General features: G+C 36.2%; 1 protein-coding gene, 1 long non-coding RNA gene and 1 pseudogene across 2 annotated transcripts; 1 reads left to right on the top strand and 2 right to left on the bottom strand.

The window, feature by feature from the left end:
- Nucleotides 1-166: 166 nt before the first annotated feature.
- LOC142541709 (uncharacterized) lies at nucleotides 167-6,651 on the bottom strand. The gene is made up of 2 exons (XR_012819455.1): nucleotides 6,440-6,651; nucleotides 167-329 (listed from the first exon to the last, which is right to left on the bottom strand). It is a non-coding gene; the product is annotated as an uncharacterized LOC142541709 (long non-coding RNA).
- A 3,958-nt stretch (nucleotides 6,652-10,609) lies between these two features.
- Nucleotides 10,610-16,148, top strand: LOC142542057 (large ribosomal subunit protein eL34-like; annotated as a pseudogene).
- Nucleotides 16,149-16,501: 353 nt separating this feature from the next.
- On the bottom strand, nucleotides 16,502-17,825 carry LOC142541708 (protein FEZ-like). Its single transcript, XM_075648175.1, has 3 exons — nucleotides 17,639-17,825; nucleotides 17,221-17,525; nucleotides 16,502-17,125 (listed from the first exon to the last, which is right to left on the bottom strand). Exons 1-3 carry the CDS (start codon nucleotides 17,811-17,813, stop codon nucleotides 16,790-16,792), a joined length of 816 nt encoding a protein of 271 aa, XP_075504290.1. The 5' UTR covers nucleotides 17,814-17,825; the 3' UTR covers nucleotides 16,502-16,789.
- Nucleotides 17,826-23,517: the final 5,692 nt, after the last annotated feature.

The following is a 23,517-nucleotide window of genomic DNA, read 5'->3' as shown; positions in this document are numbered from 1 at the left end:
AGTTCTTTATTAGGCACGCATGTACAAATGCTTTTTTTTTAAAAATAAAATAAGGTCTGTAAATGTGAATATATAACTCAGAAGGATTACAACATACACCGAGTATATCCGGGCAGTGGCGGAGCCAGTATTTGAAATCTACTTGGGTTAAATTTTTTTAACGAAAAACAAAATAATCCATAACAATTAAAATCATAACTATGATACCTGTTCATCGTAGTCTCAAAAAGTTTCTCATTAACAAGATCTTCAATATTTTGGTTATTGAACTCGTAAGATTCAGAAACCGACGAAACATTGACAATGTAATATAATATCTCCATCATTGCCTGCAAGAAAATTTAATGAAGATTAAATAAAACGAATATCTCTAAAACCATTCATTTAATATGTTAGATGATTAAATTAAATATTTTTAAACTAAAATATATACAGATAATCTGTATACACATAATCTTACTATTGAAGCTGTGATCTACGATTCTTCGAAATATAATATTCATCAATTATAGAATCTAAGTCTATATTTGAAGCAAACTCTCTCTCAATGTAGATAATCATAGAATCTGTCAGAAAACAATCTCCTATTTTACTACGAAGAACTGTTTTAACATGCTTCATAGCCGAAAATGCACGCTCTGTAGTTGCCGTGAAAATATGCAAAGTTAAAACTAGACGGATCAACTTGTCAATCAAATTATAATGTTGCAACTTTTTTGTTTCAAATAAGCCTCGGCACAATTCTGAGATAGTGGACATTTTCTGAAAATCTTCATGACGAGCTACATCGAGCTCAAAATGTTGTAGCTGACACCTCAAATGATGCATTTCTTGTTCAGTGAAGTCCTCGGGATAATACTTCTCAGCGAGAATACAAATCTTGTCAATGTTGAACCATTTAAAATTATTTTTTGGATCCAAAGCAGAGCTGAGAATTTGAAGTTCAACTGTCTCATCACTGAATCTAGAGTTTAATTCTTCCAACTGAAAATCTATTGCAACATTAAATATATCATAATGAAAGTGATGTTCAACTGTGATAGGTATCTTTTTTTCTGGCATGAACAACTAGAATGCTTATAATGAGAGCACATCTCCGGTATATCGACATCCAATCTTGTGCAAAATGATTTTACATACGAAAGAAGAATATCAAAACCATCACTTCTCAATCTCAGGAAAAGTTCTTTAGTCGTAGAGACCAAATCCATTGCACTTATGATATCAAGAGATTTTTGTTGCAAGGCACGTCAAAGCAAATTTGTGATCCCCATAATTTTATGCATCAAATGCAAAATAAAAATGAAATAAAAAATGTGAAGGTGTGTGTCTCTCAAGTTGGCAAGTTGTCATGTGAGAATGGCCCAGCATAACTACCGGGTAAGTTGATGGGTTGGTTGGAATCAAATTACAAAGGGAAAACAAACTTGGGAGTCAACTGATGGAAGTCAAGGCGGTTATAAATGGGGAAAGAGAGAAAACGGAAACACACAACTCACATATCATTCAAGAAGTAACAGAGGAAAACAACAGGAAGGAAAGAAGAGGAAGGATCAGCAGCCTTTTGAAGGAATTTAATAGCTTCTTCTCTTTGTATTCTTTTTTGTTGTAACAAAGGCTCTATACTTGTAATCCATCTTTGATCAATACAATTTTGGTTGCCCTCCTGTGGACGTAGGCGAATTCCGCCGAACCACGTAAATACTTTTGTACTTTCTTCCGTTGGGTGAGGCGTGAGTAATCTGGTGCATGCATGTATGATCACTTAGCAAATCTAAGAAAGATCAACAAATAAGGAACGAACTCTAACAAGTGGCGCCGTCTGTGGGAAACGTCGGGAAGAATGGGTTCGTTGAAATTCGACATTGAGAAATTCTCCGGGAAAAACGACTTTGGCTTGTGGAGGATCAAGATGCGTGCAATCTTGGTACAACAAGGATTGATCGAAGCGTTGGGAGGAGAATAGAATATGTCAGCAACACTAAAGGATACTGAAAAGGCATCAATCTTGGAGAAGGCACACAGCATGATAATTCTCAGCCTTGGGGATAAATTTCTTCGAGAAGTCTCGAAGGAGAAGTCGGCAGAAGCGATCTGGAACAAGTTGGAAAAATTGTATATGACAAAATCTTTAGCCAATCGTCTATACATGAAGAAGCGGTTGTACTCTTTCAAGATCAGAGAGGAGAAAAACATCTTAGATCAGATTGATGAGTTCAACAAAATCTTGGATGACTTGGATAATCTGGACATCAAACTTGAAGAAGAGGACAAAGCTCTGTTTCTGTTGAATGCCCTCCCTCATGCGTATGAAAATTTCAAGGAAGCAATGTTATATGGTAGAGAGAAATCAATCTCACTGGATGAAGTCTTATCGGAACTTCAGAAGAAACATCTAATCTCTACAGAGCCCCTAGGTGAAATGCTTCATGTTCGAGGAAGGATAGGAAAAAGAACACAAAAGGGTCCAAGGAACAGATCGATATCCAAGAATCCAGTCAAATACAAGTGCTTCAATTGCCATCGAGAAGGACACTTTAAAAGAAATTGCCCTGAAAAGCCAAGGAAGCCTCAAGACAGATCAAACACCAGTGGTGAAGCAGCCATAGCATCAGATGGTTATGAATCAGCTGAGGCTCTCATGATCTCAGATCAAGATCCTAACACTGACTAGATTCTTGACTCGGGATGCACTTTCCATATGTGTCCAACAAAATCATGGTTTGAAAATTTGATTGAGGCTGATGAAGGGCTAGTGCTACTGGGAAACAATAAACCTTGCAGAATAAAAGGCTCGGGTTCCATCATATTAAGGATGTACGATGGACAAGATAGACTTCTTACTCAAGTAAGGTATGTTCCCGAATTAAAGAGAAACTTAATATCTCTAGGAACACTTGACAGCGATGGTTTCATGTTCAAATCCGAGAATGGGACCATGAGAGTAATGAAGGGATCACTAGCTGTCATGAAAGCCATCAAGAAAAACTCTCTGTATATACTCTAAGGAAATACAGTAGTTGGAGGATCTGCTATGGCACAACAGGAAGAAAACCAAGCAAGCCTTTGGCACCAAAGGCTAGGCCATGTAAGTGAAAAGGGGCTGATGCAATTGGCCAAGGATAACTTGTTGTGTGGAGACAAAATTCAAGGGCTGGAATTGTGTGAGAATTGCATATTTGGCAAAGCTAAGAAAGTGCAGTTTGGCCAAGAAAAACACACAACAACCAAGCCTCTAGAATATGTCCATTCAGACCTATAGGGGCCATCAAAAACAGCAACACATGGAGGAGGCAAGTATTTCATGTCCATAGTAGACGATTACTCAAGGAGGCTTTGGGTGTATGTATTAAAATCAAAAGATGAAGCTGCTATGAAATTTAAAGAATGGTTGCAGGCTACTGAAAACAAAATGGACCTAAAGCTCAAGCACCTCCGCACAGATAATGGGCTGGAATTCTTCTCAGCAGGGTAATGGGATTACAAGGCATAGAACAGCTGCTGGAAATCCACAACAAAATGGGGTAGCAGAAAGAATGAATCGCACACTGCTAGAACGTGTTAGATGCATGATTATAAGTGCAGGACTTCCAAAATCATTCTGGGGAGAAGCCATTCATTCAGCCTGCTATCTAATCAATAGATGCCCCTCAAGTGCAATAAATTTTAAAACACCAATGGAATTATGGACAGGAACTCCAGGAGAATACTCACACCTTCGAGTATTCGGTTGCTTGGCATACGCACATATTAAGCAAAGAAAACTTGATGCAAGAGCCTTGAGGTGTATTCTTATAGGTTATCCAGATGGAGTTAAAGGATATAAGGTATGGAATTCGCAAGCCATTGGACCAAGGTGTTTCAATGCAAGGGACATCACATTCGATGAAACCAAGATGGGGTATAAACTGAAAATGAGTCTACTGCCTTGGATAAAACAAGTCAATCCCGAAACACAAATTGAGGTGGAGACCAACAAGAAATCACCTCAAAAGGAAACTGATGGATACAATGAAACTCAAGAAGAGATTGTAGAACATGATCCACCAAATCATAACCTTCAAACTTATACTCTAACCAAAGACAGAGCAAGAAGAGAAGTGAGACCCCCACAAAGGTATGCTCATGCTGACCTAACATGGTATGCCCTCACTGTTGCTGAAGAGGTGGAGTTTTTTGAACCATCAAGCTATGAGGAAGCTGTCACATGCAAAGAAATGGGAAGTTGGCAAGCTGCTATGGACTGAGGAACTAAACTCACTCATGAAAAATAAAACATGGCAGCTAGTGGATAGACCGAAAGGGAGAAGAGTGCTTGGGTGTAAATTGATACACAAAATAAAGGAAGACTTGCAAGGAAAAGAAAAGTTCAAGTATAAAGCTAGGCTAGTTTCAAAGGGATACACCCAAATGGAAGGACTAGACTTCAATGAGATCTTTTCCCCAGTAGTCAAGCATTGTTCCATAAGGATTATACTTGACCTTGTAACTCAACTGGATATGGAACTTGAGCAACTTGATGTGAAGACAACGTTCCTACATGGGGAGCTTGAAGAGACCATCTATATGGATAAACCGAAGGGATTAGAAGGAAAAGGTTTGAACAGAAAGTGTGCCTACTGGAAAAATCACTCTATGGGCTAAAACAAAGCCCAATGCAATGGTATAAACGATTTGATGAATTCATGCTAAGAATAAACTTCAAAAGGAACAGCTATGACATCTGTGTCTACTTTAAAAGGAAAGAAAATGGTGTGATGACCTACCTTCTGCTGTATGTTGATGATATGCTCATAGCAAGCGTGAGCAAGTTGGAAATACAAGCATTGAAACACCAGCTTAGCTCAGAATTCGAAATGAAGGACTTGGGTAAGGCCAAAAGAATCCTTGGAATGGAGATCACAAAGAATAGGGAATGTAAAAGCCTATTCTTATGCCAAGAATCATACATAAAGAAAGTGCTAAAATGATTCAATATGCATGAAGCTAAGGCAGTAAACACACCTCTAGGAAAACACTTTAAACTCTCTATGGCACAGTCACCATCATGTACAGAAGAAAAGGAAAGAATGATGCATATCCCGTATGCAAACGGGGTGGGAAGCATCATGTATGGAATGGTGTGCAGTCGACCAGACTTAGCACATTCAATAAGCCAAATTTCTAGGTTTATGGCTGATCCTGGAGAAAATCATTGGGAGGCATTAAAGTGGACATTGAGGTACTTGAAAGGAACTTCTAAGCTTGGATTGATGTTCCAAGGACAAAGAGAAAACTCATCACAACCACTGGAAGGATATGTGGACTCAGATTTTGCTGGAAATCTAGATACCAGAAAGTCCATAACAGGATACATTTTTACACTGTATGGTATTGCCATTAGCTGGAAAGCATCGCTTCAATCGGTGGTAGCCCTATCAACAACTAAGGCAGAGTTCATAGCTGTCACGGAGGCAGTTAAAGAAGCAATCTGGTTAAAAGGCCTGATAACAGAGTTGGGAGTCCATCAAGAACGTGTTGTGGTAAACTGTGATAATCAAAGTGCTAAACACTTATCAAAGCACCAGGTATTCCATGAACGCTCAAAGAATATTGATGTCAAGTTGCATTACGTAAGGGATATCATCTCTAAGGGAGATAGCAACGGAGGATAACCCAGCAGACATGCTAACAAAATCACTGCCTTTGGTCAAGTTCAGACATTGCTCGACCTTGATAAATGCAGTACCACAAGAAAAATAAATGATAGAAAAGGAGAGTAGCCAATCTTGGAGACAAGGTGGAGATTTGTGAAGGTGTGTGTCTCTCAAGTTGGCAAGTTGTCATGTGAGAATGACCCAGCATAACTACCGGGTAAGTTGATGGGTTGGTTGGAATCAAATTACCAAGGGAAAACAAACTTGGGAGTCAACTTATGGAAGTCAAGGCAGTTATAAATGGGGAAAAAGAGAACACGGAAACACACAACTCACATATCATTCAAGAAGTAACAGAGGAAAACAACAGGAAGGAAAGGAGAGGAATGATCAGCAGCCTTTTGTAAGGAATTTAATAGCTTCTTCTCTTTGTATTCTTTTTGGTTGTAACAAAGGCTCTGTACTTGTAATCCATCTTTGATCAATACAATTTTGGTTGCCCTCCCTTGGACGTAGGCGAATTCCGCCGAACCACGTAAATACTTTTGTACTTTCTTCGTTGGGTGAGGCGTGAGTAATCTGGTGCATGCATGTATGATCACTTAGCAAATCTAAGAAAGATCAACAAATAAGGAACGAACTCTAACCAAAAGACTTCATCACTATTAATGAACCACCAGCTTCCCCGTTCATTGAAGTAGAGGTGCCATCAATGATAATGTTTTCGAGCACATTAATAGTTGCATCATACATATCTATCAAGCTGCGAATAGAATAAAAATGAGAGCTCCAACGAGTAGTACCTGCTCGATGCAAAGTACCAATCTGATTAGCTCCTCGCCCAATCTCACGTTCACCGGCAACAATAGAACGTGCAATTTCATTAACTTGATAAGATTGTAACTCGGCATTGCGCTTGGAAGAAGATGTAACAAGATTGACAATAGTCGTCAGATTTGAAAAGAAAAGCCATATAGAGATCTTCTTTTCAGCTGCTGCAACTAATGCTAGTTGGAGCCGATGGACAAAACAATGTACATAATATGCATATGGGCAATCTTTAAGAAATAAAGCTTGTAATCCTTTAAAAGCACCACTCTGTTACTAGCACTATCATACTCTTGACCTCACATATTATGAATTTCTTGATTATATCTAGCGAGGTTATCACATATTTCTTTCTTGAGTGTTGCAGCTGTGGTGTCATTAACATGCACAATTTGAAAAAAAACGCTCCTGCAAAAAACCATGGGCATCAACAAATCTCAAAATTATAGTAATATGTTCTTTGTTAGATACATTTTTTGCTTCATCCATCAAAATACAAAACTTAGAATCTCCAATTTCATCATGAATTTTATTTCTGACTCTATTACCAATAATATGCAAGATTTCTTTTTGAACTTCTGGTGAGGTATATCTTGCATTTTCTGGAGCCTTGTCTAAGATAACATCACGAATACTAGTATTCCATTTCTCCAATAGTTTTAACATCTCAATGAAATTACCACGATTTTGGGAATATGAAGATTCATCATGACCTCTCAATCCAAATGCTTGCAAACTAAGCCAATGGACGCACTCAATTGTTGCTGCAAGCCTTAACCGATTTTTTTGAATCTGGTCAGAAGTTTCTCGATTCATAACTTTAGCTATATGCCTAGTGACATTCATAAAATCAACAACAGATTTTGAAGATTTATTGTGTGACGAGTTAGAACTTCTCATGTGAGACAAAAAAGCACACTTTGCTCCATCTTTAACGCTGTTTCCAACTTCTAAACCCTTCAATTGTAAATGTAGATTGTTGTGCTTCACTTGATTCAAAAAGATAGCACGGAAAACAAAATACTGCATCCTTCGAAGGAGAATACTCTGACCATGGAAACCTTTTAAACCATGTATATTGAAATCGACAATGCTGCTTTCATGATTCAGACCGTGGGTATTCCGACAATTTAGGTTGATATGGCCCCTTTTGATTTAAGCTCGTCCAATTTCATCACGATGATTAACAGGATGTCGCAACATCGAAATACGCGATCCAGGATCCCGTTCAAGGGAAGTTTCATCAAACAAAACTCTTTGAGATTTAGAAGGTGGTCCGGACTCCTCAATATGAATGGATGCATGAGTCTCGGCCCTCTCGGATGATGAAGGATTATCAATTCTTGGCTTAAAAAATGATAAAATATTGTTTTTCCTCTTTCTCTCTTGATTTGACATTAAAATAATCTAATATAAACAAAATTATTAAATTTAGATTTGACATGCTCGAGGGACCATTCTATGATTCAAAATAAAACATGAAAATTGTGAATTGAAACAGCACTACAACAGAAAATATCCAATATTTTAAAGTATTTTCTTGCCTTGCTAACCATTATTCTCACAAAATATCAATTCAAGTCACAAGTGTACCTTACATCAAATTCTAAAAATACTCCCGAATATAAAATTGTCCCAATGAATTCACAAGAAATGTTCCTAACATCCAAATCCTACACTACAGTAACAGATGCAGCTGGTTGTGAATTTCCAAGAGAATTTCCAATTTACACATCAGTAGCACCATGAATTTCCAAGAGAAATGTTCCAAGAGAATTTCCAATTTACAAACATGCCATGAATTAATCAACAAACATCACAATAATGGATATATGAAATCTCTCTCATTTGAAAAACAAAAAGGAATTAAATATGAACTCATAACAAAGCAAGAAGCACGGTTATCTTGAGTACTCGCGACGGTGGTCGTTGGTCGGAATTCCGGGATAAGGTGGCGCGGCGGCCGGCGGGCGGCTCACGATGGTTGGGACTTGGGAGGAGGGTTTGACAATTTTTTTTTGTAAAACTGCGTGTCTTCAAATTTTTTTTTTCATTTAACAATATCAAACAATATGGATTTTGGGCCTGAGAAATAATTTTTAAGCTCATTTTGATAACCATTTATTAGTTATAATTTGGACCATTTAGCTGGACCAAAAAATAATATATACTAACTGGACCAAAACTAATACATATTAATTAAAAACAAAATTGGGCTCCGCCCCTGTATCCGGGTCATACATCATGTACCAAGGCCACTACATCAAAATGCAATAAAACAGCATATACATAACACAATATGATCTAAGGAATTAACATAAACAACCAACCAAGTCCTAAAACGAGATGCCTCTGAAAGAACTCAACCAGGTGGAACATAGAATGTGAACGAACATCCACAGACTTCAACCTTGATCTTCAAGCAGATGACGTCGAGGTTCAGTGGTATTTATTTAAAACTCACGACATCACGAGCTTTCCGAACAGTATGTACCTTGCTTGACAATGCTTGGTCACGACTGTCAAATTCGTTTTAATATACAAGTCCTTGCTTATTCACAAGTCACAAATACGTGAGAGTGAAGGCAGTTGATCAAATGAGTTTTTCTAAAGAAATGATTGGTTGTTGATTTATGTAAGAATTTGATTTGGAGAGAGATTTGAAGGATTAATTTGAAATGATATTCATCTTGATCAGATTTCAAATTCATCGTCGTATTTATGAAAATCCATCAAACATAAATTTATCCAAACAATCAAATCGATTTGATATCAATGAATTTAAAATCCATAACTTCAAATCATTCGTTTAAGTAAAACTTAAATGTTTCGGTTCTTTAAATTTTAATGCATTATATTTGAATATTTATGTCTTAAATAAAGTTGGTTCTATATTATTAAAATTCTTATAAGATAGTCATAAACACATGAACAACCAATACGTAGATACTTATTAAATTTTGTTTGATAAAAACTTTCATATTATACAATGTGTTTTTCTTCAAAATTATATTCTCAAAAAATAAATTGTTCAATCAATTTTGAATTAAAAGTTCTTAATTGAACCCACATTTTCCATCAAAACATATATTCTACAATATCACCATTGTTCATTTGAAAATTCATTTACGATATTCAATATCGGGTCAGCCAAGACCCGTCTAAAATATAATATGAACACGATTCACTCAAATCAATCGGGTCAGAGTTTAAATGGGTTGGATTTTCCAGATCGCGCCCCGTTTCCGAGGCCTAAATCTTATTGGGCAAATAAAGTTACACTGATATTAGCCGTAGATCTTAACTTGTCCTCGAAGAAGATCCCAACCGTAAATTCTAGGCTACAATGATGCCAAAATCTCCTCCTTTTTTATTAGTTCAAATCTCCTATTTCGATTTCCCCAAGCTCGTAAAACTTTACGTCAGTGCCGTGAGAAATGGTACAACGTCTTGTTCCACAATATATCGAAAGATAAAATATATTAAACTTTCGTAAAAATCAGAAAACTAAATGGTGAAGAAAACACAGTACAACAAATCTTAAAGTAAACAAAATCGAGGCCCGTACGAAGTACATTGTCTTTAAAACAGATTCGTCATCTCTTGTATGTGCTTCGAGGATCTTCTTGGACGTTTGTTTCCCAGGATACAACATAACAAGCAGCAGTGACTTAACACGAGTAACTACTACGGCGAACTGTAAACATACATTACTTTATCACCGAAATTTAACGAAGACCAAATAGAAAGCTAAAAATATGAAATGCAAGATAATGCTTGAAAAAGATAAGATTTTCATGTATTTGAAATGAGAAAATGAACACAGTATTTATAAGCCCCAAAATGCACATCAAGAGTCATGCAAGATTAATTAACTAAATTAATCTTCCCATTAACTCAAAAATATGAAGAGCCAAAAATCTTCAATTAACTCAATAATCTGGAAAGTCAAAAGACACTTCCACAATAATGGACCACAACTAACTAAAGAATGTGGAGAGCCAAAAGACACTCTCACGTTCATGAGACATAATTTTCACAATAATGAACCACAACTAACTAAAGAATGTGGAGAGCCAAAAGACACTCTCACGTTCATGAGACATAATTTTTATTCAAAAATTTGATTCAAATTTTCAACACGTCTAGCATACAGAAAAAGGCATAGCTATGCCATGAAATCCAATCAACACAGAGTCGTCAAAACCCCTAGTGAGCTTGGGCCTCGGTTCCTTAATTTCATGCAAAATTCATTTTTTTCTTTGAATGGTTGCATTTACATTTTGCTATTTTATTGTTTTTTTGATTTGGATGCGTGTTTGACGGGGTATTTGTGACAGTGACAATAAAAGGGAAGTTAGTGTACCAGAGTACTAAGAAGAGAGCAAGCAAGTGGCCCTAAGTATCCTGTTTATGTCTCACTGTCTTATATATATCATGATTGTTGTTAAAACGTGTTTTACCATATAGCAATTTTTAGTTCAAAAGTCAGATAGTATAAATAGGCTAGTTAGGAGTTTTGTACAGCAACCTTCAGATATTTTCAAATAATAATTTTTCATTCCATTCTCGGGAAGTTGGGAGCTCCATTTCTCAAAATGGTATCAGAGCATGTAACTGCCGAGTTCTGAGATCTTCCGCTCGAGCTTCATTCTCCTGATTTTACCGATCAATCGAAGTGGATTGATTTTTTTTCAAGATTATACTCTCATTTTTTTTACACCGTAATGGCTTCTACTTTTGCTTCCCCATGGGGATCGAACACCACTCCGATTGATACATAAGATCCTCTGTATGTGAATCCATTCGATACTCCTGGTCTTAATTTGACCAATGAGCAGCTCCTCGGCACTGAAAATTATGGAATCTGGAGACAAGCGATGGTTATTGCCTTATGCGCCAAAAATAAATTAGCCTTCATTGATGGTAGCTGTCCTCGGCCTGCACATGGAGCAATACTATTTTACAGTGGGAGCGGTGCAATGCTATCATATTGTCATGGTTAATGAACAATGTATCGAAGGAAATATTTGGGGGCATTGTATACTCTACTGGTGCAACCACTGTTTGGGAGGATTTACGGGAACGCTTCGACAAGGTGAATGGTTCAAGAATTTTTACATTACATCGGGAGATCGGACAATTAGTGCAAGGTAACAACTCTATCTCTGTATACTATTCGAAGCTTAGGAAGTGGGATGAATTAGGGTCTTTAGTTGCCCTGCCAACATGCTCTTGTGAAGCGGCAAAGAAATATGTGGAATATGTCCAATAGCACAAACTACTACAGTTTCTAACGGGATTAAATGATAGTTATGTACATATTTGTGGGCAAATATTGATGATGAGTCCCATTCCCACTGTAGCTCAAGCGTTTGTTATTGTCTCTCAAGAAGAATCCCACAGAAGTATATTGAGTCCCGTGCCATCTCAACCGAGAGTCCCTTCCTCTGGTTTTTTCTCTGCACAAGATAGAAGGCGTGGTAATTTTCGATGTGAACATTGCAATATGCTTGGACATAATAAAGAGAATTGTTTCAAATTGGTTGGATATCCTCCTGACCATCGATTGTGTAAAGGTCAAACTAGAGGGATGAATCAGAAAAACAATAAGGATTGGAATGACAAAGAAAAACCAATGGTGAGAGAAAATGTTTGAGTGACTCCACAAGCCATGGTTGATCAAGTTGACATACCTTCTAGCATTGGAAATTTCTTCACTCCAGCACAATATGCAGCTATACTTAAGATGCTTGAGAAGGACCAACCAGCAGATGATTCAGGCGTGGCTTCGGCTAACATGGAAGATAACAGCTCTTTTTTTGGCTCTAGCTGGATAATTGATACAGGGGCCAACGATCATATGGTTGGTCATCACACCATGTTGCGTAATTCTTTGCCATATGCTGATGCCACGGGGTCCATTCAACTTCCAAATGGTAATACCACCAAAGTCACTCATGTAGGACCAGTTGACATAAATAATACCATCACCCTCGACAATGTTCTTTTTGTTCCCGATTTCAAGTATAATCTTTTGTCCGTTTCCAAATTTACAAAACACCATCACTGTTGTATCAACTTTTATCCCAATTTTTATGTGTTTCAGGACCTCCCAAATGGGAAAGTAATGGGGATTGGTAAAGAGGATAATGTCATATATCACTTAGACAACTCAAGCCTTCACTCCAAGGATATAAAGCGTCGTTTATGCTCTTTGAATAATTCTGTACCTTCATGTCCAGCTTTGTTTTCAGCTGTAAATAATCATGTTTTTCATGAAAATAATTAAACTCTTTGGCACCAAAGACTTGGACACATTTCAATATCTCGAATGAGGATGCTTTCTTTTTTGTCTCATGAGTTTAATATGCCTCATTGTGGTGTTTGTACAAAATCTAAGCACACTATACTGCCATTTCCTTCAAAGAGATCATTTAAGTCCAGACATACTTTCCAATTACTTCACTTGGATGTATGGGGGCCATATAACACCAACATACAATGGAGAGCGTTATTTTCTCGCCATAGTGGACGATTTTTCAAGAGCCACTTGGGTCTACCCCCTACACTCAAAGCTTGATGTGCTCCCTACTTTCAAAGTTTTTTTGCTTCTCTTTCAAAATCAATTCTCTGCCACTGTCAAATTCATTAGGCTAACAATGCCATTGAAGTTTTCCAGGGTGAATACACTGCTCTTCTCAATTCGTTAGGCATTATTCACCAATCCTCTTGTCCTTACACTCCACAGCAGAATGGTCTTGTGGAACGAAACACATGCATATTCTGGAAGTGGCTCGTGCATTGAAACTTCAGGCTTCACTCCCACACAGATATACTATGTTCTCACAGCAGTGTATCTTATTAACCGTATTCTCACTCATCTTCTTGCAAATCATTCTCCTTATGAGGCATTATTTCATCGCACACCTTCTTATTCTCATTAGTGGGTGCTAGGTTGTTTGTGCTATGCCTCGGTGTTGCCTCGTGGTTACAAGTTTGCTCCTCGAGCAACTGCATGTGTTTTTCTTGGCTACTCATTTACTCAAAAAGGTTATCGAGTTCAAGATCTTGCCACTCATAAATTCTTTATTTCTCCAGATGTTAAGTTTCATGAATCTATTTTTCCATTTTCTCACACCCCCGCTCCTACATATATTTTTACTTTTTTGCCAGCCTTTTCTCCTAATGAGGACATATCTCCTCCTTTCTACATCCCTGAACATATCACTTCCCAAGATGCTCCCTTGTCACCACCTATCCGAAGATCATCTTGTGAGTCTCGTCCTCCCATTTGGACTCAAGACTTTGTATGTTCTTCCTCACACAACATGCACTTTTCCCCTATTCCATCATAAATTATGTTAGTTACTCTAACATATCTCTTTCCTGTATAGCTTTTCTGTCCCACGTTTCTTCAATCAAGGAACCACATACCTACCAAGAAGCAGTATTTGATTCCCGTTGGCAAGAGGCTATGGCCCAACAATTAGCATTGGATGCCAACTACACATGGGATCTTGTTCCGCTGCCTCCTGATAAGCTTCCTATTGGCAACAAATGGGTTTGCAAGGTTAAATATCATGCTGATGGACGTGTCGACCGGTTTAAAGCACGCCTTGTTGCAAAGGGGTATACCCAACTCCATGGGATTGATTACCATGACACATTTTCTCCGGTACTAAGATTACTATTGTCCGTTGTTTGCTTAGTGTTGCTGCCATTTGTAATTGGTCTCTTTATCAAATGGACATTACAAATGCTTTTCTCCAAGGGGATCTCGACGAGGAAATTTACATGGTCTTGCTTGAGGGTCTTCGAAGTCTACGGGGGGATTCTACTAGCCTTCCAAGTGAGGGGGAGATAGTGTGCCGGCTAACAAAGTCTTTATATGGTCTCAAGCAAGCTTCGAGACAATGGAACATGAAGTTTGCTCAACATATGAGGCTCGCTGGTTTTAAACAATCACTACATGATAATTCCTTATTTGTGAAACATGAACATGACTTAATAACCATTTTATTGGTCTATGTTGATGATATAGTTATAACTGGGAATCATGAGCCCTCAATCTCGAGTTTAAAAGAGTATTTGCATTCGAAAATAAAGATAAAAGACTTTGGAACCTTAAAGTATTTTCTGGGAACTGAAGTTGCTCGGTTGAAGGATGAAATCTATTTGAATCAAAGGAAATATGCTTTGGAACTCATTTCGGAAGCAGCGCTTGCTGGTGCAAAGTTTTTTGACACGCCTATGGAGTAAAATCTGAAGCTGACTACAAAAGAATATGATGACAGCATTGGACAGAAGAGTTCACTTGATCCCCTGCTCGATGATCCTTGTTCTTACCGTAGATTGATTGGGAGGTTGATATATCTTAGAGTCACACACCCAGACATATGTTTTACAGTACAGTTGCTGAGTCAATTCATGCATAATCCAAAAACATCTCACATGGAAGCGGCTGTAAGAGTTTTAAAGTATTTGAAGGTTACACCAGGACATGGAATCTTGCTTTCTTCATAGAGTTAACTCTCATTGACATCATTTTGTGATTCTGATTGGGGCACATGTCCTATGAGCAGAAGGTCGGTAACTGGTTATTGTGTTAAGTTGGGTGAATCTCTGATATCTTGGAAAATCAAGAAACAATCCACGGTTTTTCAAGATCCTCGGCAGAGACCGAGTACAAGGCAAATGGCAAACACAACTCGTGAATTGGTTTGGATTGTTGAGATTTTAAGAGACACGGGAATGAAATTGAAGTTGCCAGTGAAGATGTATTGTGACAACATGGCAACATTACATATTGCAGCTAACCCATTATATCACGAAAGAACAGAGCATATAGAAATCGTTTGTCATCTAGTTCGAGAGAAGATTCGGGACAAGCTAATCGAGACGTTGTACATACCTACAGATCAACAACTAGCAGACTTGATCACAAAAGCGTTGAGCAAGAGCCAACATCGATATCTGTCATGCAAGCTCGAAATACTTGATCTATTCCATGCTTGAGGGTGAGTGTTAAAACATGTTTTACCATATAGCAATTTTTAGTTCAAAAGTCAGATAGTATAAATAGGCAAGTTAGGAGTTTTGTACAGCAACTTTAAGATATTTTCAAATAATAATTTTTCATTCCATTCTCGGGAAGTTGGGAGCTCCATTTCTCAATAATTACCAGATACCTCACTTGAGACCTGCCTAGTACAAGAGGGTCTAGATTATCCAGAAACCGAAGGGCTGTCAACCGTCCTTATGGTGGAGTATTGTCTGGTGGTGCTGTGAGGGAAAGGTAGGTTTTTGTTTTTCCATTCTTTGACCCTTCCATGCATTATATTACAATGACAGCGATCCACTAAAACAATTTTTAATTTTTGTTGTGGTTCTATAGTTAGAGGATCGTAAGAGCTTTCTTGGTGGAGTAGCAAAAGATCGTGAAGAAGGTTTTGAAGATACAGAAGGCGAAGGAAAAGCTTGCATCCAAGACCTGAAGTTTCCACTTGGGGCTGCGATCATTTTTTGACGCTTTTAGCCAAAGGAGTTGTGGAATTGTTTTGTATTGTACGTGAGGTTGAAACTTTATATTTGTATGTTCAGATTCTTTGAGATACAACTCTTTGTTTTTTGGGGCTTTGTCTTCAATTTTATCAAAGACATGTTAAAAGAGCGTTCTTTGGAGATGGGGCCAAAAAATTTACATACAAGATTTCTGAAAGGCCACTAAATGATTTTTTAATTAAAATAATTTTTTTAAATCGAGATCTTTTCTCTCACATTATATGGAGCTACAGCTGCCTCGTGAATTTCAAATTTGTGTGTGCTATATCAGACATCTGAAAGAAACTTGTCAAAAATAATTTGTGAGACTTATACGTCATTCAGATTTCAGTTGTTTTACACATTACAAGGTAACAGTACCCAAAAAAAAATGGGGAAAACCAAAAAATAAATAGATTTGGAAACAAATGAAAGAACCATGTACTACCACGAATCAACCCTTACAATTGTTGGTAGAATAATTAGCCGAGAACTCACTAGGACAAGGGGAAGAATCCCACAGAAAATCAGACCTCCATGCATCACCTAAACTCGATGGAAAACTACAACCAAATCCCATATTCACATCAAATTGTTCCACATTTTGCACCAACCCTTCACCTTGGCCAAGATTTCCTTGTGAAATGTCCTCGGAAAACACGGGTGAGATGCGGTGGCACTGCTCACTCAACGCACTAAGATCCGTCTTATCTGAGCCTGTATCGAAACATTCAAACATGGATCTCGAGATATTCTCCAGCGGCAAGGAATTTGAAATGTCATTAATCGGTATATTGTGAGACCGGGTAGGATGTATCTCCATGGGAAATTGATGATACTTGAGTTGGTTTGTGTTTCATTTGATCATAAACTAGTTTGCATGGTTGAGGAAGAGAGAAACTAGCAACGGATAACTGTTGAATGTCACTGCCGGAGAAACCAAATCCTACGGATGAATATTTTGTTTCATCTGAACATGTCACATTGCTGGAACTGAACTGAATCTTGTTTACAAGACAAGGGTTTTTATCCGACACTGGAGACACCCAAGAATTAGAGATAGCCCTTTGTGTATTCGAGTTAGCTTTCTTGAAAATCCGACATATCGCCCACGCTTCCTGAAAAGACAAAAAAACACACGTACATCACAATTTTTTATCATTATAGTCGTAAGAAAAAGATGAACATTAGGTACAAAGTTTATGGTTCTTACATTTGTGGGAATATTTAATTTGTCCAAATATCTTGTGGATAAAGCTGAGTCTGAGACCGAGGGTAACCGAAACTCATGCATCATCCAGTCAGTTTTTAACCCTTTAGCCGCCCTGCCTTTGTAGAAGACGAGGGATTTTTTTAAGCCGATGCATTTCGATCCTTCGGAGGAGTAGATTGGCCTGTCTGTGCCCGTGGCTTTCCAAAATCCAGCGCCGGTTACACGGTTAGGACGCGAGCTGTTCCTGTATTTTCTGTCCCTTGGACAGTAGAAATACCACTCTTTTTCTCCGGTCGCCGCCAGCTCTATACACACACAATATTCTTACTTAAATCAAATCTAAAGTCAAATTAAAGTCGTAGCACATGCAGATAAGAGATATATATCAAGGGTGTGGTCATGTATTTCTCGAACTTACTTGGAAGATCCCATGGATCATATTTATAGATATCGAGTTGCCTTATAAGCTCGATCGAGAGCGGTTTCTGTTGAATCTTCTTTCTCAGATAAAACCCTACAAGTTCTTCATCAGTTGGATGAAACCTGAACCCTGGCAGCAAAAAATCATCCACTTCCCCGTTTCTCTCCTCCATGTTCTTCACAGAATCGTGTAATATGTAGGATTTAAAGCAAATTTACAGAAAAAGAATCTTAAAAATTACTTGAATATACAATTTAAACCTATTACCAAATGCACGAGTATTATGCAGTATATGAAGCCCTGGCTTGCATCCCAAGAACCGAAGGATCAGCCGCCATTTCTGGTGAGTTTAAGGAGCTTATGTTTTCTAAAATAGCTTAACTAATTTATAAGCTTAGAAATTATTAGATTCAATCCCTTAAGAACAAGTACCAAGAAAATCACAAGTCAAGAAAATATATTTATTTCACTTATATATATGGGACTCTTGCTAAATTGACTCTTATTTAGTAAGTTTATAAGTTGGGGAATTTTACTGGCTTGCACAACTCCTAATTTATGTATATGGGTCAGATGAAAATAGAAACCGGGGAACCCAAAAATCCGATCCGATCCGGTTAGACCTGGTTGAACTAGTTTTTCTAAATAATACCTTGTTAAAATATAGCATTCTAAGTCCAAATCTTGGAATCTGAAGGACATTAAAATCAGCCATCATGCATGGAGATTAGAATGCAATAATATTGGTTTCAACATGTCAAAGTTTGAGTTTAAACCAAGAGTCTTATTAAATAATTTTTAAAGTCAAGACAAAGCAAGCTTCTTAACATGTGGTTTAATTTAATATTGGACATCGGCATTTCAAATTTTGTATGAAAAAGTGGACCAAAACCAACTCCCAATGCAAAAGATCAAAACTATATTCAATTATTAATTCACTAATTAAATTCCCATGAAACTATAGTTTAATCCAGAATATAATTAATATTTAGTGGAGTCAGTGTCTCTCAGGATCCTCAAATGCCTCTTCTATTCCATTCCCAAGCTTCTATTCCACTGACTTGTCAGATTTAAGTAATATTTATTTGAAATAAATTAATAATTGATGAAAGATATATTTTTATTAATCTAGCTAGCGTTGGCCAGAAATAATTTCTGAAGGGAATAATATGAACCATATATCATTAATACATTTCTATAATACTAATATATTTTTTGGGTTATTTTCTTTTTTGTGGTCACATTATTTTGGGTCTACTCTCACATAAGAATAAATTAGTTCAACATTATTTTTAGTAAAATTTTATTTTGACCTTGTTTGGTAAGGAATGTGACCTGTTAATTTTTGTCTTTTATCCATTGAAACATCAAAATAAAAATAAAAAATCTTAAAATATGTTTAAAATATTTAGTCCTCATAAATCTTACGTTTATTCTTGTAACAAAAATAAACCAATTTGCTGATGATTCCATTGACAACAAGGTCACAAGCTTGCGACGAGATATCAGGTTCGAGACATAATTGTAACAAATCTCATACTCTTAACCTCAAATTAAAAAATAAATTAAAAAAATTCAACAACATTATCATAAATCTAATTATGACATGCATGTTAAAAGGGTATATCTGTTGCACTCGAAAAAATAATGTAGGACGGCTTGCACTAATGCACTGCCCGAAACTCTAAAATTTTGCAAAAGAAAATTAACCATTTTATGAATTAATTATTAATAATTAATAAATGAAAAGTTCCTGAAATCACATAGTTAAGAATTTTAGGAGAAGGGCACAACTAGGAACTGATCAAAATGGCGATATAATATCTCTTATCGAGTGATTTTTTTTTTATATTTAAGTGTTAATTCAACTCCTTCGGTTCAAGGGGTGGCATGTTATAGGTGCTTTTGAAATACGAAACTCGCCGTCCCCTTTCTGGGATGGAAAACCACGAATCTTGTCGTGAAATGTATCATGAAAATCGACTGAGATATCAAACACAATGGATCTTTTTTCCTGAAAGTGTTAACAATATCATAGATAAGAAAACCTTCATTTCATACAAGTTATTCCTAAAAAAAATGAGGAATAACTCTAGTTTGTCCGATTACATACAATTATCAATTTCAAATTGTACCTAAATATTATTTTCCAAGGTATCTCCACACGTATTTGAATATATCTAGTATTTTGTAGCCTGTTTTCAAATCTCACGAGGCTTGGATTTCCTCAAATCTTCTTGCTTGTCGGAAAGATACTATGCAAATTTCCTAAATCCCCTCTCTCAAAGTTCGATTAATTAATATAATTAACCAAGCAGTATTTAATTTAGTTATCGTACCAAAGATTTCCCTAAATTGAATGCATGCGGGGCCGGGGTTTCACGAGTCAAATGCAAAGTTTTGGACTAATTGAAGCCTTTGAAATCTCTTAATCTTTGACCTTGGGTTTGCAATTCCCAGACGTGCAATGTGAAAAACTGTCCCCAAATTCCTTCCATTGTTAGCTCTAGCTAATTATAAATGGAAAAATAATATTTTTGGTTATGTGAATTGTATATTTTTCACTATTTTTTTTTTATCGGTCAATTCATAATTTTAATCAATAGAGTCCTCTTCACTAGAATGCTGATGTGATATCGTAAAATGATTTTGTGGCACCGAAAAATGCTTATGTGACACCGAAATATGCTCACATGATATAAAAAAATGTTGACGTTTTCGGTGTCACGTCATCACTTCAACGAAAAAGAACTAAAAATGAGAGAAAGTGCAAGTTAGTGAACTATGATCGTGAATTGATCGGTAACAGCACAACAAATTAAAATTAATGTGTAAGTTATATGACAAAAAAAATGTTATTTTCCCAATTATAAATCAATAGATACATATTGTGTAGGTAAATATTTTCAAAATTTAGTTTGTGTGTGATATTTTACCGTTTTATTAAATTTTCCATAATTATTATGCCAAACTAGTCACAATCGCATTAGAAATAAGCATAGGCGAGGGGATCACCCAGCCTTCGATACCAGACAAAGAACTAGCCGCTCTAACTAACTTGTGGACGACGTGATTCACTGATCTTTTAACGAAAACAAAAGAGCATGATTGTAAATCCAATGCAAGAATTTTACACTCTACAACAATCAATCCTAGGCTAAACAAATTTGGAGTCGGATCCTGTAGAACTTTATAACCAAAAGAGCATCGGTGAAACAAAGCTGAAGCCTTGGAGGTTCAGGAAACCCTAGCTTAGTTAAAATTAAATCTCAGCATCTTTCAACTGAGAAGGAAAAAAAAAATTGTTTAACCTACGCACCGAAATGTGGCAGCTACAAGTTTCATTGTCATATATTAGAATATAGATTATGTTTTTTTCTGTATATTACTCTACATTTCTGATTTATTATAATATTGTATAAATGGTATAGATTAGCTGTATGGTACATACATATGTTGTAATAATTCACCAAATTTTTTTAAAAAATATTTATAACAAAAACCAAAGTCTATAATTAGCCTAAAGAACCTGAACAAGCTGTGAATAATTTTGTACTGTGGAAGAAATAAATAATTTAGGAATATATTATATATGTAAGATTTATTAAATGAATTAATTAATGAAATTGAATAAGGGCTGATTCACCAACATAGAATTTTATCACAAGGTTTTACTAAAAAAACAAGCATAAATAATTAGCGACTGTTAAATAATTGGTCGATAATTAAATAGAGATCGAGAGACTCTATTTAGCGACCACGGCATAATTTTCAGTCCTCATAAGAAATTATTTCTTAAAACATATATGAGTATAAACCGAAATAAATATAATTATTGGAGACCAACATAAATAATCTCTCTAATTAGCGACCACATATAAACATTTAAGTCGCTAATGATTTTTGCAAAGAAATTATTATGTTGCATTTGGATGGATGAATTTGAGGCTAGAGATTTCAAAACCATAATTAAAAATTCATTGATTTGTTTGACAAAATCCACTCGACAATATATTTCAAATTCCAACTAGTTTTTTTTAGTAATTCAATGTGAATTCCATATTCACTCCAATATGAAGTCATTTCAATTTCATGCTTCAAATACCCTCTCAAATCCAAATTAAACAATAGTGTTTAATTTGGTCGGTAATTTAGACCAAATTAATTTTGGTCGCTTATTATCTCTCTAAATTCCGGGGATTTTCCGGTTAATTATATGGTATGTATTTTCAGAAAATGAGAGATAGTTTGTTACAATTAAGTATCAGACCGGAGATCTCAAGTAATTAAAACTTGAGACCTATAGCTCTAAATAAGTCATTGGAAAATAGTATACATTTTCTGAGTTTATAAATTGAACTCATTCACACATTGTTAATAACTTAATATATAATCATATGCTATGATGCAAGGATACGAGTACAACATAAAAATGGTATTTAGGTGTATTATTATTATTATTATAAAAAATTAAATTAATATTTGTTACTACATCATTTTTACGTAAACTTCAATTCCAATGGTCCCAAGATTTTGTTTGATAATAATATTATTTTCACATTATTTGAATCGATATTTTATTCCATGGCTTCAGTCTATATTTTTCTCCTCTAGTGCGGTGAAATATACACTAGAATATTTTTTTGATTTCTATGTGAAAAGACCCGATCAATGTGCGATGATTCGATAGGAAAATGGACATACATTACTTATGCATATACAAATATCAAATTGAACGAGGGATTATTTTTTTATTGCAAATACCATATATATATATATGTGTGTGGGCGCCTGTTTTTTATGTCTTGACCCTTCTAAAGTCCATTCTCCCCTCATTTCCTTTAATTTATCTAAACACAATTTCAAGATTTTCAATGATGACTCGTCTCATGCCATGGAACATGTGCCACGCCTGCATGACTGCATAATGGGTCTCTATAGCAACTACTTCGTATTCGTCCTCGTTTTACGAAAATAATTAACCCAAGTTGCTATAGAAGTCCATTGTAAGCCTATTATAAACTCATTTTAAATCTTTAATTTTTACCATATGAGACAAGCGGTATTAAAATCACCCCTCTTTAAGAACGCGACATCCTCGTCGCGCCCTGACCTCTCGATCCACCACCACCGATAATCTAGATGTGGCTCCTACAGGTTCAAGAGGTGGCTCCCGTCATGTAGCAATTTGCCTCGCAAGTACAAGAGCTGGCTCTCATGCACGTAGCACTTTGCCACGCATAACACTTATTTTTTGGTGTTCCTTGTCGGTGACCGGCTCTGATACTATTCTGTCACGCTCCGAACCCGGGCACACGCTTACGTGACTGCACAATGAAGCCATATAACAAATAGTTCGTATTTGTCATCGCTTTACGAAAGTGATTAACCCAAATTGCTATAGAAGTCCATTATAAGCCCATTATAAACTCATTTTAAATATTTAATTTTTACCATGTGGAACAATGGTATCACAACTCGCTCATGAAACAACATTTTCTTTTTCATGTATATATATATGGTACTTGAGGGATTCGATTTCCACCATTTTTCAAATCTTTTACTAATGTGCTTTTGTTTTTATACTTTTAAAATTATACAATAGACATGTGACGTCTAGTTCGACAGGTTTTTATATGCATGAAATGGAAACGGTTCTAATTTTTTTTTATATTAATTGATCTTTAGTTTTGAAAAGAAAAAAAGACAAAAAAAATGCATCTAGTTAACAATGTCTATAATCCAAAAATAATTATAATTTACACATATTTGTACACTCTTCCCTCAAGGGTACTTGTGTGTGTGTGTGTCTGTGTATAGGTACTTGTAGGTGTGTGTGTGTATATACAAACACACATACAAGTGATGTGGTTCAA

The sequence above is a fragment of the Primulina tabacum genome, chromosome 4 (assembly GCF_025594145.1).
Source record: "Primulina tabacum isolate GXHZ01 chromosome 4, ASM2559414v2, whole genome shotgun sequence".
NCBI lineage: Eukaryota > Viridiplantae > Streptophyta > Magnoliopsida > Lamiales > Gesneriaceae > Primulina > Primulina tabacum.
Note: the sequence above shows the minus strand (reverse complement) of the source record. Positions and strands in the feature narration are given on the sequence as shown.